The sequence below is a fragment of the Tupaia chinensis genome, unplaced genomic scaffold (genome assembly GCF_000334495.1).
Source record: "Tupaia chinensis unplaced genomic scaffold, TupChi_1.0 Scaffold000270_1, whole genome shotgun sequence".
Lineage (NCBI taxonomy): Eukaryota > Metazoa > Chordata > Mammalia > Scandentia > Tupaiidae > Tupaia > Tupaia belangeri.
The window spans coordinates 5,984,458-6,004,785 of NW_006159750.1; the positions used below are offsets into that span (position 1 = coordinate 5,984,458).

General features: G+C 41.2%; 1 protein-coding gene across 3 annotated transcripts in view; it reads left to right on the top strand.

Annotated features, from left to right (window-relative positions):
- The window catches only part of AHCYL1 (adenosylhomocysteinase like 1), a 50,209-nt gene that overhangs the window by 19,438 nt on the left and 10,443 nt on the right, over window positions 1-20,328 (top strand). For all 3 annotated transcript variants that reach the window (XM_014588216.2, XR_003549547.1, XM_014588215.1), the window contains 5 exons: window positions 13,864-13,975; window positions 16,875-17,018; window positions 18,085-18,185; window positions 18,593-18,695; window positions 19,862-19,956. In XM_014588216.2, the coding sequence (XP_014443702.1) occupies window positions 13,885-13,975; window positions 16,875-17,018; window positions 18,085-18,185; window positions 18,593-18,695; window positions 19,862-19,956 (534 nt within the window). In that variant the 5' untranslated portion in view covers window positions 13,864-13,884. Of the gene's footprint in view, window positions 1-13,863; window positions 13,976-16,874; window positions 17,019-18,084; window positions 18,186-18,592; window positions 18,696-19,861; window positions 19,957-20,328 lie in introns of those variants that run through there.

A 20,328-nucleotide genomic window follows, 5' to 3' on the forward strand; every position in this document is an offset into this window, starting at 1 on the left:
GTCCCGGACCCGGTAGCTTAAAACTCACGCCGGGCGCGTGTGCGTGCGTGCCCAAGATCCCGAGAGGAGAATGGAGGAGAAGGGATTGCGGCGTGACCATCCCCCCTGGGGGGTGATTTCTCGCTTTCTGTCTCTCTGTCTCTCTCTCTCTGCACGCGCCCTATAGTTAAAAAAAAAAAAAAAAAAAAAACTCCCCAAAAAAAAAAAAAAAAGAAAAGAAAATAGCTGTTCATGGGGGCCGGCAGGTGGCATGGTGTTTAGGGGCACTGGATTCCCGTGACTGCAGTTCGAATCCCCAACCTGGCAGTTTGCTTTCTCGCTTTCCCTTTCTGTCTGTCTGTCTCTCTCTGGTTAAATTAAAAAAAATAAAATAACAACAAATAGAATTAAATAAATAATTCTTTGAGACCAGCAGTTGGCATAATGGCTATGTCATTGGACACCCATGTAGTTGACTACGGTTCAAGTCCTGGACCTGGTGGCTTAAACTCATGCCAGGCGCATGTACTTGTGTGCCCAAGATCCTGAGAAGAGAGTGGAGGAGAAGGGATTGTGGCATGGCCATCCCCCATGGGGGGGCTTTCTGTCTCTCTGTCTCTCTCTCTCTCTGTCTTTCTGGTGAGCGCATGCGCCCTCTAGCAAAAACCTCTCAAATAAATAAATAAATAAATAGGTAGATCTTTAATAATAATTTTTTTAAAAAAAAAAACCTGAAAAATAGGAAAACCCTATGTATTCTGGTTTGGGAGGTAGAGAGGATGGAGATTGAACTGTATTCATTTTGAACAGTAAGTAAATCTTATTTTGAATAGCCCCAGGGAAGTTGCAGTCAACAATTCTCTTCAACCCACTTCCTTTTTAAAGGGGTTTCACATTGTTGGTTTTTTTTTTTTTTAGAGGTTTTTGCTATAGGACGCGTGCACTTGCCAGACAGAGAGAGACAGAGAGATAGAAAGCGAGAAATCATCCCCCAGGGGGGGATGGCCACGCCGCAATCCCTTCTCCTCCATTCTCCTCTCGGGATCTTGGGCACGCACACACACTCGCCCAGCGTGAGTTTTAAGCCACCGGGTCCAGGACACGAACCGCGGTCGACTACATGGGAGTCCAACGACATAGCCATTACGCTAACTGCTAGTCCTAGAGGGGTTTCACATTGTTCTTTGAACCTGAAAATAGGCAGTTTAAGTACAGAATGGATTCTGAAAGGTCCCATTGACCCACTCAAGTTTGGAAACAATATCTGTTACTACATAGTCTCTATTTAATATTAGGCCCTTAAAGCCAGATTTGTCTTATTTAATGTTGCATTTCAGCTGCTTTTCCCTCCTGAACCTTTATTTTATGGGAAGCAGTAGATGGTAACTTAAAAAATTGGTACGATTTCCATTTCATTGACCTGTTGGATATGAGCCTGGGGTTCAGAACACCTACCCTCCTAGACTCAGCCGCTTGTATTGGGAGCTGTTTGTAGTTCTTCTGCTGTCCATGCACCACTCAGCAAGGACCTTCCATGTCCTCTACCTCCAATTAGTTGTCACCTTGCCTTCCCAATGGTGAGCTGGCTCAACGCTGGGATTTACTCATTCAAGCAATGTGAATTTGGTTTTAACTTATAAGATGTAATTGACTTGCAGCCTCACTTAAGCTAGACTTCAGATAAGGAAGGAAGGATTATTCTTATACATCATTAATCTTCTTGATAGACTAAGAAACTACACAGGTGACATTACTTGGTCTGTTTGATTACCTTCCGAAATGCAGAGACTCTTTACTTTTAGAGCTGTCCACTGGTTGCTTACTTTCTGTGTTAAATTTTCCTCACATAGTCATCTGAAGAATACATATTGATTTACCTATTTGTAAGAAATTGTTTCATCTTCTTAAAAGATTTCATCTTCTTAAAAATGAACATTCCAGCATATCTTGCAGTAGGGTTTTCCAGTTTAACTTCTTGTGAGCTTTATTTAAAATTAGTGTTGACTAGGGCCAGCAGGCAGCATGGTGGTTAAGGCATCAGATCCCATGTGGCCAACTCTGCAGTGTGAGTCCTGGACCCAGTGGCCTGAAAACAGGCCAGATGCGTGTACATAAATAATGTGTAAAATAAGGTGTAAAAATCAGCATGCTATGTTTTGAGTAAGAGAAAATAAGGGTATATTTATGTGTGTGTATGTGTGTGCATACACAGACACACACACACACAGTATTTATTTGCTTTTATGTCCCCAAAAAGACATCAAAAGGATATACCAGAAACCAGTGAAAACTGAAGTGGGGAGCAGAGTCATGGGGATCGGAATGAAAAGTGTAACTTCTCTGAGTATACCTCTTAAATTTCTGAGACATGTAAGTGCCATATATATAAAAACATTAAAAAGCGGGTCAGCAAGTGCCGAGGAGGTTAAGGCAGTTGGAGCCCGCATGGATGATTACATGGTTTGAGTGCTGCACCTGGCTGCTTGAAAGACATGTCAGGTGCATTTTTGTGTGTACCAAAAATCCCAAAAGGAGAATGGAGGAGAAGGGGTTGTGGAGTGGCCGTCCCCCTTGGGGATAATTTCTCACCCATCTGTTACTTTTTGGTGAGTGCATGCACCATATAGCAAAGTAAATTAAAATTTTAAAAAAGGAAAAGGGAACCTTAAAATTGCTTATAAATATAAACAAATGGACCCAGTTAAGGTATCAAAAGTAATCTAACCTGATATATCAAATTGATTGCACAATTGCCCAGAAAACAATACTTTAATTATACATCCTTTATGAAATATATTCTAGGGATAAAAAGAACTTCACTGAAATCTTGCCACTTTGCTGAGGAGATTATGGTTAGTAATAATATTAGTCTTGTTTTGAAACTACTGGGTTGTCGGAAAAGTCATGACATTTTTTGTCTACACAAAAATGGTTGTTTTTTGTTTTGTTTTATTTTTAAGTAGTAAAGGGCAAGCGAGAGAGCATTAGTGGTTAAAGCAGCCAGATCCCACATGGCCAACTGTGTGGTTCGAGTCTCAGACCCGGCAGCTTGAAAAACACACCAGGCTATGTGCAAGTAGAGAGGATTGGTCATGCTCCTTGAGAAGTGCCTTCCCTCCCCACCCCCAAGCTCCTCTTCATCTCCATTGAGCACACATGTCCTATAGCAATTTTTTTTTTAGGTAGTAAGTTTGAAATAGAAATATCAGCATGAACTCAGGAATAAAGCCAGATTTGTTTCTCTTTCTACTGAAAGAACCTAGAAGCACTGACACCTCTAATAGTAATTAGCACACTTTGTACCCCAATATTACTTTATAAATATCAAGCTTCTTGGAGAAATGACTGATTTCAGGTCTGGAGCAGAGAAAGAGCGAGAAGTGCCTGGTATACCTTCTGTGTCCAAAAGGAAGAAAGTACTTGAATGGAATCATGTCAAAGGACAGAAGAGTTAGCTTGAAGAGGCTCCATTTGACCAAATTTGTTAACAATATGAGCATTCGATGTACTTAATGTATAATTGGGTGTAACATACTGAATAAGTGAAAATATAAATGATAAGTAAAAAAGGAGAAGAAAACTTCTCCTTAAGAAAGAATGCCAGCCAATACACTGATAAAAACATGATTATTTTGTTTTTTTTCTTAAAGTTTTTGGTAGGGTTTGTGTGCCCAGTGAAGGGAGACAGTGAGAGGGAAAGTGAGAAATCACCCCCCAGGGGGGATGGCCACACCATAATCCCTTTTCCTCCATTCTTCTCTTGGGATTTTGGGGATGCACACACATGTGTGCCTGGCATGATTTTTTTTTTTTACTTTATTTATTTAATTATCTTAATTTGACCAGAGGGACAGAAAGAGAGAGGAAAAACAAGCCACCAAGTTCGGAACTCACTGTCAGCCATGTGGGAGTCCAGCACCCTTAACCACCATGCCACCTGCCTGCCCATGTCTGGCTTGATTTTTAAGCCACCAGGTCTAAAACTCAAACCATAATCATCTACCTTAACCACCACACCACCTGCTAGCCCTCATGATTGATTTTATTAAATTCTCCACCCCAAAATAATTGGTTCGGGCAAGGATTATTAATAGATGGCAAAGTTGGGGCAAACAGGTGGCATAGTGGTTAAGGTGCTGGACTCCCATATGGCCGACAACAGTTCAAGTCCAGGACCTGGAAGCTTGCTTTCTCTCTTTCTCTCTGGTTTAGTAAAATAAAATAAATAAATGTCAAAGAAATTAGGGAATAGGATATTAACATGATGATAAGTACCCCCCACAAATGAACCTTTATTTGCAAAAGAGAAAATGTACCTTCCCAAGACCATCTCACTTTAACCAAGAGTTCAGTGTTAGTGTCATGAATAGACATGATGTCCGATGCCCCCTGATATGATGAAAAGTGAAATATAAGGGACCAGCAGTTAGCGTAATGACTATGTTGCTGAACTCCCATGTAGTCAACCGCAGTTCAAGTCCTGGACCTGATGGCTTATACTCACGCCAGGTGTGTGTGTGTGTGCATGCCCAAGATCCCCAGAGGAGAATGGAGGAGAAGGGATTGCATTATGGCCATCCTCCCTGGGGGGCGATTTCTCGCTTTCTGTCTCTCTGTCTCTCTGGCAAGCGCATGTGCCCTGTAGCAAAAACCTCTTCCCCTCCCCAAAAAAAGGTGAAATATACTACATCTTACATGAAATGTTGTCAAAATTTTAACCTTTTTCTAATCAAATTTCAGAACTGAACTTCCAGCTTATAGGAAGGAAACACTTTGCAAAATTCAGAATACAGGATATTTTGTAAGACAATTGGCCTGAAGAAAAAAAAAAGAAAAAGAAAAGTCAGTATCACAAATGGTAGGCCAGGGGAAACTGAGGGACTGGTCTATGGGGTTGGGAAAGTCATGACACATTTTTACATAGAAAAACAGGAAAAAAAGATCATGACTTTCCCGACAACCTAGTAGATTAACAGGGGTTAAAGACACCTGAAGAGCAAATGAATTTATAAGAACCTTGATTCTATCCTGGTTGGAAAATGGGAGAAGGGAGGCTTTTGGGTCCACATATAAACTATACAAAGCTATATAAAATCAGATAAACTATTCTTGAGAAAACTGGGAAGGTTTGAGTATAGTTTGGATATCTGAAGATAGAGAATTATTGCTAATATTCTTAAATGTAATAATATTGTGATTCTGTAGCATCCTATCCTTTTTCTTAGAAGATATATTCTGAAGAAATATATTGGCCAATTTTATATTTGCAACCTCCCCCCCTTTTTTTTCAAGACCATGTGAAAATGTGTGTGTGTGCGCATGTGCGCGCTGCTGTGCATATTGGAAAAAACCCGATATGGAAAGTAGAGCAGTTCATTCTTCATGGAGAGTATACACGTGTTCACTTATTATTTATAGTTTTTATATGTTTATTTATTTTGGAAAAATAAATAGTACAGCAGTGGCACTGGCAGGGTAAGAGGAGACTCTTAGTGGTGTCTCACTTGAAGTAGAAGGTATGTTTCAGGGACCAAGATTTCTTCAGTCACCAGTACTAATACATATTTATATATTTATTTTTCATTTTTGCTATAGGGAGCGTGGACTTACCAGAGAGAGAAAGATATAGAGAAAGTGAGAAATCTACCACCACCACCCCCGCCCCGTGGATGGCCATGCCACACTCCCTTCTCTTCCAGTTTCCTCTAGAGATTTTTGGACACACACACACACACACACACACACACACACGGCTGGTGTGACTCTTAAGTCGCGGGGTCCAGAACTCAAATCACACAGCCAGCCATGTAGGATCTAACACCTTAACCTCCATGCCACTTGCTGCCTGCCCCCTTTATAAGTTTTGCTATAGAGTGTGTGCACTCACAGGAGAGAGACGGGAGTAGGATGAGAAGTCACCCCATCAGGGGAGATGGCCACAGCACAATCCCGCCTACTCCATTCTGCTCTCGGGATTTGGGGAAGGCATGCACATACATGTGCCCGGCATATTTTTCAAGCCACCAAATCCAGGATTCAAGCCATGTAGTCAGCCATGTAGGATCCAGTCACCTTAACCACCATGCCACTAGCTAGCCCCCCATTTTTTTTTTTAACCTAGAGTTGATGATCATTTAATGTAAGGAGAAAAACAGGGACGATTGGCGTGTTCTTCTGTAATAGTGGTAGTGGGATTGTGGATGAGGAAAGTGTGGACTGGTCAAGCACCTGAACACTTAGAAAGCTAAATAGGCCTTGTAACAGTTCGGATATGTGTTGCATCATATTTTAAATGTGGGATTCAAAAGATTATAAATCCCTTTCCTGTTCTACTTATTGCCATTGTTTTATAAGTTTTTTGGCATAATGCATGTGCACTCACCAGAGAGAGACAGGGCACTTGAGAATCACCTCCAGGGAGGATTGCCACAACATAGTCCCCTCTCCATTCTCCTGGAATTTTTGGACATGCACACACCCATGCCTGGCATGATTTTCAAGCTGCCAACTCCAGGACCTTAGCCACCATGCAGCCTGCTGACTTTGCCATTTTTTAACCTCTTTGCTGCTGGTTAGCTGTTGAAGGCTTAGATCACCCGCCTGGAGCACTTTAGGAAATAATAGAAAGCCAATCAGTGTTTTTACCATATGAAGAGAGGAGAGTAGTAGCTGGTAAGAGTAAAACTGCTTTTTGGCAGAGGTTTTCAGGCTCCAGGATCCTCACGTTTTATGTGACTCAGCAGCATGGGTCTTGGTATTGCTTCATTCATTCCCCCCATCAGTATGACAAAAGATCAAGCTGAGTTCCATTTTGAAAGGAGTATTTCCTCTGACTGGAATTGGATTCTAGCAGTGTATGTGTTATATCCTGTTACCTCGACCCAGAGCCGGGTAGAGTGGGGGAGGGAGATATGTGCTGACATTAGTCAGCCGTTCACCTCCTCCCTCTCAGAAACTCAGGCCCCATCTGGGGAGACTGAGAACTTAAGAAACTTGAGACAGGGAAGGAGGGCACTGAGCAACCAAAGCCTGCTGAGTCTCAGAAGTCTAGTTTCTGCACTAAGGAATGGAAGAAGTGACTGAAGAGAGCTGTGGATTTGACTCTGGCCTGAGATAGAGTCCCTTGAGATAAGTTGTTTTCTGGTGGGTGTGTCCAAAGGCAACGTGTTGGGAAGGGGATGCCCTTCTTTGGGAACTTCTTTGACCTAAATGAAGTGGAAGATATTCAGACTTTACTTCTTATACCAAGAAGTCGGTGTTTGTTGATAACTGGGTTTGTGGAGGGTTTTTTTTCCCTTTCTTTTTTTGATTCACTGAAATGGGAATCAGACTAACCACTGGTTAGTATCAAGAAAAGATGCTGGATCTGTTTAGGCTGACATTCCCCTTCCTTTCCTCTGAAAAGGGAGTGGTGAGAGTAGAATCTGTACAAGAAAGAGTAAATTAGCCTGAAGACGTGTGAAAGAGGGATTAGAAAAGACATAGATAGGAACCCTGGAAGGTGTTTTAGCACATTGCTTAGTAATTGACCTCGTTAACATTTCTAGCTTCTGATAGTCACTTTTATTGCTCAGTTGCTAAGTGTTAGCTAAGAAATAGGCTGTCTGTAATATACACAATATGCTAGAGGAGACAGTGGAACAGAATATTTAAATTAAAGACTGTCTCAGAAAATCACTAGTGTTTCAGAAGAGGGTTCCTAGCCCATCAAGTAACTCAGCAGAAAGAATGATCCTTCTACCCAGTTCTAAGTTGTACTTTCTTAATGATTTGTTTTCCTAGCAATTGCTGTTTACCGTTGAGTGTAGTTCTTTACCCTTAGGAGGAAACCTTTCTCAAGAAATTACAAGTTGTTAGATAGGCATGTGAAATACCAAGTTTAATAAGATGTCTAGGCTCTGGTTTTTGGAGGCCTAAGGTAAACAGTATCTAGATAAGTCTGTGAAGACTTCCGTGTCATCTAGCGTGTGCCTAAAGGAGCAATGAAATTCCATGGCACGGTAGTTTGCATTATCATGACACTGGATCATAACACATTACAAGTTTAAGAATCGTATTTCTTGGGGGATCAGCAGTTAGTGTAATGGCTATGTCACTGGACTCCCATGTAGTCAACCGCGGTTTGAGTCCCGGACCCGGTGGCTTAAACTCATGCCAGGCGCGTGTGCATGCATGCCCAAGATCCCAAGAGGAAAGTGGAGGAGAAGGAATTGCGGCGTGGCCGTGCCCCCTGGGGGATAATTTCTCGCTTTCTATCTCTCTGTCTCTGTCTTTCTGGCGAGCACACGCGCCCAATAAGAAAAAAAAAAAAAAACTCTTAAAAAAAAAAGAATCATATTTCTTTGCATAACTCCTTTCCTGGACTACCACTAGGTACTTAGTTTGTACAAAGAAAATGTGTTGGTAGGAAGAATATAATGTACCATGATTATTATCCTAGTCACTGTCCCTTGGTCGTTGTGTCATACTTGAATTCTGGTGGCTTTTAAGTATTTTTTCAAATAATTATTTATTTACTTATTTATTTATTATTTTTTAATTTGAGAGAGAAAAGCAAAGTGAGACAGCAAGCTGCCAGGTCTGGTACTCAAACCATGGTCAGCCATGTGTGAGAGTCCAGTGCCTTGACCGCCACACGACCTGCTGATCCCTCTACTGGCTTTTAATTCTCTCTGATTTGGGAGCTAGAAGGCAAAATTGGGTGGGACCTGGAAAGGAGTGTAGCTGGGTTCTTTAACCTCTGAGTATATAGTCCATGTGTTTGTGAAGTACACTTAGCTTCTAATGGTAAAAAATATATATATTGGTTAGGATCAATTAAATGAGTAATACAAAACAGTATTTCTTCTCAAGTCATACAACTGTGTTCCCTTTTTCTTTGTAAATTCTATACAATTATTTCAGCTCGTTCCCACCAAATGTACCACAAGGTGCATGTACCATACCCCAGATTTACCCAGTGAAGCTTTGCTTTACAATTCTCATCATCACATGAAAGAAAGCTAATCATCCTGCCTACTAAGCTATTTGAAGAGGTACTTTAAAATAGCATGTCAGACTGGACTGATATGTGATTGGATTTTTAAAGACACAGCAAGTATACTTCTGTATTTGGTTGTGCTATTTGAAGAATGGGTCAATCTGACCTTCTGCTCTTTCTCAGATGTACTGTTAGTTCAGGAATGGAACACTGGTGTGCTTGTTCCATGTGGGTAATGCTGTTTAACAAAATAGTTCTTCAACCTAAGACTTTCTGACATTAAGATACTTTTTGAACTTCAAAATACTTTATCTCCTTTTCCCTTCCCCACTTCCCCTTTACACGCTATATTTAGATTTAGTATTCCTTGTAGATCTAGATTTGAAAAACACTAAAGCATGCCAATCAAGATTTAATGATTTGAGGGGCTAGCAGGTGGGATGATGGTTAAGATGCTGAACTCCCACATGGCTGACTGCAGTTTGAGTCCCAGACCTGGTGGCTTGTTTTCTCTCCCCCTCCCTCTCTCTCAGTCTCTCAGTGCATTAAAAATAACAATAAGCATGGGACCAGCAGTTAGCATAATGGCTATGTGGCAAAAACCTCTCCAAAATAATAATAATAATAAGCAAAATTAAATAATTATTTTTTTAAAAGATTTCATGATTGAAAGAAAACACAATAGGAAATGATATAAACAGAACAACTTTGCAGTTTTTTTATTTCCTTTTTTTACCCAGATTATCATACTTGGTTTAAATGCTGTGAGTCCACCAGCCCAATCAAAAGGCTGTTATTGAGGTCTGGTTTCACTGTAGAGAAAACTTCTGACATCCCAAAGTTGCTTTTAGCAGTAGCGTTTTTATTTACAATGTGAAAGTGAACAACACTCTAGGAGGTGCTTCACCAAGGGGAAACAGAGCTGCCAGCTGTGAAGAAAACCAGTGGAGCTAGCAGGCCTGGAAGAAACTGTCAGAGCAGGTGCAGTCCCTAGTAGCAGTTGTGATCCAGGTCACTTCAGCATGTAGTTTGGGGTGGGGGAGAAGACAAGGTCATCATGCGTCTCTGTATTGCTGGACCACTTTGTAAGCGATGAGACTATCAAAGAGCTACAAGAATAGGCAACTGCCTGTCCATGTCATGGCTTGAGTTATCAAGCCCACTTCAAATGTAGACCATATTCATGTTTTGAGAGATGACAGACAAAGGGCACTGTACTGATTAGTAAGTGGCTTGCAATCTAGCGTTTTTAGGTAGAGAAGATTTTACTAAGCTTTTAGGATACTGATGAGCTTTGTTAATATAAGTAGAGATTATGGCTGTTAATTCAATTCTTAGGTTGCTAAAGAAATGAATTTCTTTCTTGCCACAGCCACCTCTCTTGTTTTTTTAATCTAAAAAACTAAATGTTATTGCAGTTCCTTCCTCCACCCTCACCCCCAACGTAGCTAGTGTCTGGGAACATGCCCAGAACCTTTAGAAAAAAGATGAGCAGGGGAGGGAATCATAACAGCTATGAAGGGAGAGGCAGCTTCCGAGTAGGCTGCCCACGCCAGCAGCAGGGAAGCTGGTAGAGGAAGGGCTGCTGCTCAAGTGTGTTATAAGGCAGTGGTGGTCTCTTAACTGGGTTTTTTTTTTTTCACCACCAAAATGTGTGCATATTTGGTTGAAAGTTACCTGAATTAACTTCTGCAGTAAAACTGGCTTTGCTGATTGGGGAAGTCATGTGAACATATCATGGGAAACCTTAGGCAGAAGGGCAGATGATCTATGGCCACCTCAGTGAGTTGTTTTTGTTGTTTGTTTTTTGTATTTTTTTAAGGCAGTTGTGCTTTTGATATTTAAGCTATTTTCAAATTACAATTTTAGAACCTAAATTTTAAAAGCTGCTGCTTTGGATGGTACCAAGTACTTGTTAACGTCTGGTGCAGTATGTGTAGTTTAACTTGAGTTTTTGTTATTTATGTATTTATCTCTTAAGCTTGATGGATTTGGTCTTACAGAAGAAATGATTTTTCTTTATTTATGATAAGCATGTGCACGGGAAAGAAAGAAGTACCCTCCACAGGGTCTGGTCACACTGCAGTCCCTTTCCTCCGGTCATCCAGCCCACTGGATCTTGGCCACTTGTGCCCATGCCCAGTGTGTTTCAAGCTGACCAGACCAGGGATTTGGCCTACAGTCACCGTGTGGAATCTGACTTTTCTTGAACGGTACATTACTGGCACACCATGAAGCCAGCCCAGAAGACAGGGTTTTAAAAGGTTCACTTGCTCTATAGATACTTCTTAAATACCTTCTTACATGTATAAGATTCTGGGATAGATGCCAGGATATGTAACTCTTTCCTGTCTGTGCCTTTTGGATCTGTTCATAGAATTAATAAAACAGGCTGTGGACTTTGCCCCATCTAAATTCACAGAGAAGGGGGAGGGGGAGAAATACCTATCCAGTTGTTGAACTAAGGTTGTTTTGTTTTGTTTTAGGTTTTTGTCATAAGGCATGTGTGCTCTCCAGAGAGGAGAGATACAGAGAACAGGAAAGTGAGAAATCACCCCACAGGGGTGATGGCCATGCGCAGTCCCTTCTCATCCCTTCTCCTCAGGATTTTGGGCATGCACTCACATGTGCCCAGTATGATTTTCAAGCAACCAGGTCCAGGACTTAAACTGTGGTGAGCTATATGGGAGTCTAGCACCTTAGCTACCATGCCACCTGCTTGCCCCTGAACTCAGGTTTATTTGCTTTTTGAGTTATTTATTTAATTTTATGGGGTTTTTTGTTTGTTTTTTGTTTGTTTGTTTGTTTTTGTTTTAAAATTTCACCCAAGAGAAACAGAAAGAGAGGGAAAATGAGAAAGCAGGCCACGAGGTTTGGACCTCAGCTGGCCATGTGGGAGTCCAGTGTCTTAACTACCATGCCACCTGCTGGCCCCAAACCAAGTCTTTTAAATAGAAGCATACCGGGTTGTTCTCTGCTTTCATTCTTGGTACAAACCATGCTAGACAAAAAGTTGAAAGCTCAAACCTTTGTTCCCTTGATTACTGCATCATTGTCTGTGGAGTCCTACTTAGTGTTTGATTTGGTCATATTAGCTATGTATGGGCTGTCCACTCACAGCTCATTCTTACACTGCAAACTGTGCCATCCTAGCTGGGAGGTACATGGGACAGAGGAGGGGAAGATTTTGCAGCTATTACTAATGAGTGGTTTACTGTTTGGGTCTTTAAAATTATTTTAACCACGGGGACCAGCAGTTGGCATAATAGCTATGTTGCTGGATTCCTATGTAGTCGACCACGGTTCAAATCCCAGACCCAGTGACTTAAACTCACTCCAGGTGCATATGTATGCGTGCCCAAGATCCCGAGAGGAGAATGGAGGAGAAGTGATTGCCGCGTGGCCATCCCCCCTGGGTTGATTTCTCGCTTTGTCTCTCTGCCTCTCACTGTTTTTCTGGCGAGCACACACGCCCTATAGCAAAAACTTCTCCAAAAAAAAAAATGATTGTAACCATGTTGCTAGCATTATGCAGAGATTTTGATCTATAATAGTTTACATATCCAGAAATATTTTCTAAATACTTGAGTTAGTGGATTCTCCATGGGAACCTTTTAGATTTAAATTGTGAGGAGAATCTCAGTTCAGATTCTCAGACTATCCTGTTTATTTTAGGAAGGTGCAATTTATTTTATATTTTGAAAAAATGATTTATAAGAATATAAACAGGAATGCAAGAGGAAAGCTTAAGCCATGTAAAAGAAGTGTTTTCTACACTTTAGCAACATCCATTAATTTGTATCTAACATTAATTACAAGCTCTTTCCTATTTTTTAAAGCCAGTCTTCAAGTACCCTTCAGTGTGGTTTATTTCATTTAAGGAAGTTTTTAATACATAGTTTACCAAGTCATTATCTTCTCTTTCCTTCAAATTAGTCCTGGGTTGGCTCCATGGCCTTTTGGTTAAAGGGATTAGATCCCACATGACCAACAGCGGTTTGAATTCCAGCCCTGGCAGCTTGAAAAATATGCCAGACACGTGTGCCTGCATGCCCCAAATCCCAGCAGGATGGAGAAATGGAGGAGAAGGGATTGCTGTGTGATCATGTCCCATAGGAGGGTGTTTGCTCCCTCTGTCTCTCTGGCCTTACAAACTAAAAGTCCTAATTAGTATTTACTGTGGTATATGTGTTTCTTTCATTTTAATGTTTCTCTCCCACCAGTATACTCTGGCATTTTCCTTTTTTTTTTGGAGAGGTTTTTTGCTATAGGGCGTGTGCGCTCGCCAAATAGACAGAGACAGAGAGATAGAAGCGAGAAATCACCCCCTAGTGGGGATGGCCACGCCACCATCCCTTCTCCTCCATTCTGCTCTCGGGCACGCACGCACACGCGCCCAGCGTGAGTTTTAAGCCACTGGGTCCAGGACGCGAACGGCGGGCGACTACGCGGGAGGCCAGGAAAAAAGCCATTACACTAACTGCTGGTCCCTGGCGTTTTCCATTTTTACTCGATATAGGTGATTATGGGGATACTGCATTGGCTTTGTGAAGTATGAACATGTGGCTGGGCTCCAAGTATTGGCATCCTAATGCCCATCACCATTTCTAGGCATCTCTTAATTCATAATTCTTTTGAAGAGCAAGACCATTGCCAACTTCAGGATAAAAATTTGCAACAGGAGAATATTATGTCCTACTGAAACAATTAGGAAGACTGTAACCGGCATTTGGGGAAAAGTAAGAAGATCAGCCCCGCCCTCCATCATTTCTGGTGATAAGAGTTGCTAGCTTAATAGAAACCACATGATAATGTTGGCTTTTAGGGAAGATAAGATGTGGCCTTAAAAATGGAACATTTTATGGAATTCCTTTTTTAAGTTTTCAACTTTTTGTCTTTTATAGCAAATCCAGTTTGCTGATGACATGCAGGAGTTCACCAAATTCCCCACCAAGACTGGCCGAAGATCTTTGTCTCGCTCCATCTCTCAGTCCTCCACTGACAGCTACAGTTCAGGTAGGTGCGAACTTGTCCTCTCTGATCTCTTTCCTGTTCACTACACAGTGATCTCCACTTATCTAGAATCTAAAAATACCTCATGTCAGGACTATCTATTTTGTGCTGAAAGCTTAATTAATTAGTGGTTGAGCAATGGGAATGTTCCCAGCCAGGCTTGAGGCTGAGACACTTTTCTCATCTCAAGACTTTCTTCCTGTCTCTCTGTGTGGTCTGTGGTCAGTGCCCAGTTGATAGTACTGGGCTAGTTCCCATTTCCTCATTTATTCACCCACATTTCAGAGGAAAGGAATCAATACTATTTTGGCTGATGGTACTGGACTTGTAAAAGAATTGTAAATTGAAGGATAATTTCTTTGTATAAAATAGACCTTTCCACCTATCTTTTTCATTCTTGTCCTGAAGACCACTTGAATTGTAACAATAAAAATTAGTATTTTGGTGCCTTTTATTAATTAGGTTACCCTTCATGTTTAAGTGGGTAACCCCCCATGTTAACCTCTGAAATGGGAAAAAGAAAGAGTCAAGCCACTGTAGCGTGACTTCAGTTCTGTTTCTTTTTTCTTTTCTTTTCGTTTTTAAGTTTATAACAGGGCAAGTTCACTTGCAAGAGAGAGAGGGAAAGTGAGAAAACACCCCCTCCTCAGGGGAGATGGCCATGTCCCAGTCCCCTTTTCTTTTGGGATTTGGGGCATGCACATACATGCATCTGGCTTTCTCAAACCGCTGGGTCAGGGACTTGAACCAGTTGACCATGTGGAATCCAGCCACCTTAACCACCACACTACCAGCTGACCTCAGCTCTACTTCTTTATAGTTTCCCTTTCTATCTTGGCCCCTCCTAGTTTAGTCCTCTCTAAGTAAAATATTTTTCTGATTTGAATTCAGTGCCCTTCCCAACTATAGAGGTGGGTATTAGAAAATTAAAGTGGAAAAGGAAATAGAATCTTAGAGATTGAACTCTGGAGGAAACATTGGGGGCATCTCAACCAACCCCCTCATTGTTCAACTGAAGAATCATTGTTAAAAGATTAAGAGGGTTGCCCAAGATTATAGATACTATTAATAAAAAATATTTATACCAAAAGCCACTCATTGTCCTTTACCAGAATATCCCTTATGTTGTATGAGGTATAAGGAATGTAAAAAAGCAAATAATTAAAAAAAAAAAAAAAAAAAAATGAGTGCCAAAGATCCTGAGAGGAGAATGGAGGAGAAGGGATTGCAGCATAGCCATCCCCCCTGGGGAGTAATTTCTTGCTTTCTGTCTCTGTCTCTCTCTGTCTTTTCAGCGAGTACACGCGCCCTATAGCAAAAACCTCTCAAAAAAAGAAAAAACAAAAAAAAAAAAAAAAAAAAAAAAAAAACCACAAACCCTATCTCTGCCTGTGCCACTGATAAACCAGTACAGACAAGGTGGAGAGACAAAAGCAAATGGTGGTATATATGAAATAAATGAATATATGGATTCACTGTTGGCATAGTAAGCAAAGGAAAAAACCAGTTCTGTATGTAATAGCTATCATAAATAAAAAGGTACCATGGTAGATAAAAAAGGTGGTGGGTGACAAGCAGGCTAATGACAGCTAAGAAGGAAGGGGAAATTTTTGAAGGAGAAGAAAACTGCAATAAGTGAAGAAGGTTTTAAAGAAGTCTTCAAGGACCTTGATGGCCATGTTATAGAAACTGATTAGAACGTTTATAAGAGGTTAGTGACATAGTTAAATTGTCATAGTGGGGAAGATAACCTTTAGTAGTATTTGTGTTAGTTGGACAGAAGGAGGACCTATATATAGAAGTCAGTGAGAGAGACCTGATGCCCTGGCAGAAAGAAGGATGAGGAAATACTTGACTGAGAGAGGAAAGAGGAATCTGGGAGGTAAGGAGCAATTGTTACATATCCTCGTGCATATCTGTCTGAGGGATTGAAAGATATTTTTAGCTTTTATGTAAAGCTATTTTTTTTTTCTTGCTACAGTGACGCATGTGCTCACCAGAGAGAGACAGACAGAGGGGGAGAGAGAGGGCAAGAGAGAAATCACCTCCCAAGGGGATGGCCACACTGCAGTCCCTTCTCCATTCTCTTTTCAGGATCTTGAGCATACACATACGTGTTCCTAGCATATTTTCCAAGCTGCTGGGTCCAAGGCTTGAACTTTGTTGTTGGCCATTTGGGATCAGTGCCTTAACCTCCACACTACCTGCCGACCTATAAGGCTGCTTTTTAAAGTTGATCATCTTGACAAACTTTCCAGAACTGGCAAGAGAATCAGAACTGCTTGTCTTTTGTGTCATTTCTCTGAGCACAACCTAGTGTAAACCCCTTGTAACGTGGTCTTAGCACTGCCATCTCTATCAGTGGTTCTCTGACCAGCAGTGTTAGCAATATCTTGGGACCCTGTTAGAAATACTAATCCTTGGATTCCCGGAGAACTACCAAATGGGAAACTCTGACTGTGGGTTCTGAGCAATCCGTTTTAACAAACATTCCATGTGGTTCCGATAGATGCTTTTCATGCTAAGTTTGAGAACCAGTGATCTGTAAAATTAGCATTCCTTATCTGTCCTAAATTATTTTTCCAGTTTTGCCAAATCTGATTCCAGTCCAAATGGGATCAAGTACCTCTGTTTTCTGAGATCGTGGCAGCTGGTACAGGATTAGGATCAGTGGCTCCTTATCACTAATGACACAGCATCACTGGGGGGTAAAAGAGCCACAGCAGTCTCATTCATACCATCTATTAGACCCTTGAGAAGTAGAACCAAGAGTGATGTAAAATGTAGCTCCAATTAAGAGTATTCGCTTAACTTAAATGAGAGTCCCTTGGGGGGGCTGTACTCTGTGGAGTTGGGGCCATTGAGGTTTTGCTATCCTCTTTTCTTTTTTACCTGTCTCTAGCTGCGTCCTACACGGATAGCTCTGATGATGAGGTCTCTCCTCGAGAGAAGCAGCAAACCAACTCCAAGGGCAGCAGCAATTTCTGTGTGAAGAACATCAAGCAGGCAGAATTTGGACGCCGGGAGATTGAGATTGCAGAGCAAGGTAAAGAAAGGGAGTGGGGTACGAGCAGATGGCGTAATGGTTATGTCACTGAACTCTCCCACGTAGTCAACCACGGTTTGAGTTCCGGACCCGGTGGCTTAAAACTCATGCTGGGCACGCATGTATGCCCAAGATCCCAGGAAGAGAATGGAGGAGAAGGGATTGTGGCATGGCCATTCTTCCAAGGGGGTGATTTCTCACTTTCTGTCTCTCTCTCTCTTTCTGGTGAGTGCCCTATAACAAAAATCTCTCTTAAAAAAAAGAAGAAGAAGAAAAGGAGTGGGGAAAGACCGGAAGTAGCAACCCTCTTGCCGGTCATCAGGATCCACAAACCACTTAAGGCTTAAAAGCTAACTCGAAGGTGTCCTAGGAAAGGATAGTCTCCTGGACTTTTGGATAAACAGTTTGTCTTGACAAACAACAGTAGAACTTGAATGTCAGTATTCTTGTTCTTCCTCTTTCTGTTCTCATCATGTGGTGACTCCACACAGAGTAGTTTGTTTTTCTCTCTTGTGACACCACCCTCAAATATCCACCCCAGTCCTAGTAAGGTCTCTTTACCATTGTTTTCACGTTGAAGGCATGTTCTATACTGAGAAGTCAAGAAGCAGAGAAAAGTAGAGGAGTAGAAAAACCAGACAGATTTACAGGATAGGGTAAGGCAGCATAGGAAAACAGAAGCAAGTGGCCTCTGCTGCGGGTTCGTCTTTTCTTTCTGGTCTCACGATTAGGCAATGCTCTAACTTCTTCTCTCTTCCCTAATGAATGACAAAGCTCACCCTCTATTTTGATCAGGGCTGAGAATTTACTTCATTCTCTGCTTAGTCCTCTGCACCCTCTCCATAAAGCTGAAGCAGTAGAGGAAAAAAGAAATTTTGAGTGGTTGTGTGACTAGTCTCCACCGTTACTCTGCTATTGAAGCTGCCAGTCATTGTGGAAATATGCTTACAGGTTTTCTTCCTCATCTCACCATATTTCAACAGATCCAGACCGGCCCTAGATGTTGGGGCAGAAAATGATGATATTGCTAGTGCAGACCTAGCTCAAATCCTCTGTTCTTTCACAGACATGTCTGCTCTGATTTCACTCAGGAAACGTGCTCAGGGGGAGAAGCCCTTGGCTGGTGCTAAAATAGTGGGCTGTACACACATCACGGCCCAGACAGCGGTGAGTTTATTGGAACTAAGGAGAGAGTCTTCTGGTAAGGGAAAGAAACAGATATTCCCTGTGATTTGCTTTTCCTTCCCTACCTAGCCAACCAGTAGGTGAGAGCTCCCTGTTATGTAAAAATGGAGTTTTCTACTTTCGTTTATACAAGTAAACCCTCTTTTAACAGTCCTCACTTAGGAAGAACTACATTTGCCAAAATGTGATGGTTATAAAAATATATCAAGACCATATCTTTTGGGTACAGTTAGGTACCAGTACACCGAGCTGGAATATATCCTTCTGTGACTTCCCACTGTGGCACCTGTTGCTGCAGAGTTATGGGCGTTGTAGTCTTACCGAAGTGTTTTTCTCACTCTTGGGTGACCCTCCTCTCCCTCACCCTGTCTTCTTGCTTGTCCACACAGGTGTTGATTGAGACACTCTGTGCCCTGGGGGCTCAGTGCCGCTGGTCTGCTTGCAATATCTACTCAACTCAGAACGAAGTGGCTGCAGCGTTGGCTGAGGCTGGTAAGTTCAGTTGTTTCCCACCAATTTTGCCTCAAAATAATCATCTAAGCATAACTTACGTATCAAAGTTGTCATTACATTGTACCATATGCCTAGGAGCCACAACATTTTGGGAATTATAAAAAATATCAACAGGAAGAAAATGGATAAGGAAGTTAAGATCTGCATCCATGGTGGAATATTATATAGTCACCAAAAATTATCTTTGGAAAGAATCTGATACCTAGCCTTAAAGTTAAATGAATGAGGAAGAATTTTGAACTATATGGTTATATATATGTGAGTTTGGCTGGTCTCATTTTGCCAAATGTTTTGAGAGAAAATATAAGAAGTACCTTTTATGCTGATAGTTCAGGATGTTGCTCAGAAAATATATGGACTACTAGTGAGTTTAATAAACAAAATAATCTAATTGTTCAAAAAATTATATAATGTTTCTTTAAGGAGTTCCCACCTTCCTAGATCCTCAGAAAGCAGCTTTATAATTTTTTAAAATGATTTATTCTTTTCTCATAAGTGTTTATTGCAGAAAATTTAGGAAGTTCCAAAAAAACTACATTCCCACTACACAGAGGTAATATTTGTCAGATTTTTTTCTTTTATTTTTCAGTGATGAAATACATCTTAGTAAGTTTACAGTCTTAAAACCTAAATAAAACATTTTTAGAAGTAGTTTTCCACATCACTGAAAACTCTGACAGCATCATTTATAATACTCAGTCATATGGCCATGTGGTTTTACCTTACTATTTTCCTCATGTTGAACATTCAGGTTGTTTCAAGATGTTTGCTGAGAGGAGAAGGCGGCTCTGGAATTAAGCAGCAGCTTGACAACTCAAGATGTTTGCTAGTATAAACAGTGCTGCAGGGAACAACTGCGTATTGGTCCCCACTTCACTTTGTCTCCTTAGGGTAGAGTTCTAAGTATAATTGGTCCAAACAATAATGTTTTTAGGTTCCGACACACTTTTATAAGCCAAAAAACCCTTGATTTCTTAACCAAAGTAATTGCTCAATTAAAAGTACTCCTTCAACTTTCTATTCTCCCTATGTTTTTTACTTTCCATAATAGTTTTGCCTATTTCTCTTCACATGGATCTCAGAAAGTAATACTGGTATAGGACACTCCTGAAGGAGGACCAGCTGATTGATCTCTGTGTCTACAGGAGTTGCAGTGTTTGCTTGGAAGGGCGAGTCTGAAGATGACTTCTGGTGGTGTATTGACCGTTGTGTGAACATGGATGGGTGGCAGGCCAACATGGTAATAATGCATGTCTGTCCTGCACTTTGACAATAGATTTATTTCCTTTTTTTTCCCTCAAAGCATGGTTCCCATTAAATATGTTTTGGATGTTTGGTCATATGCACTGACTTTGTTGCTAAAATGTTCAAATTGATACTTACTCAGAATGGGTCTGAGTACTGAATGGAAAGGTGGGGGAAGGGTAAGACTAGCTGAACACATGTGGCTCAAACACTGCAGAACTAAAAATAAAAGGAAATAATGTAGTACCTCTATGGAGTAGGAGTCTGGTTTCTTTCCTTCATGCCCTAGCTCTCCTTTTGCATTCAAAGGGGCTGTGTGTTTTAAGACTAGACTAAAATCGAGTCTGTGATTAGTCTAAACTCCTCA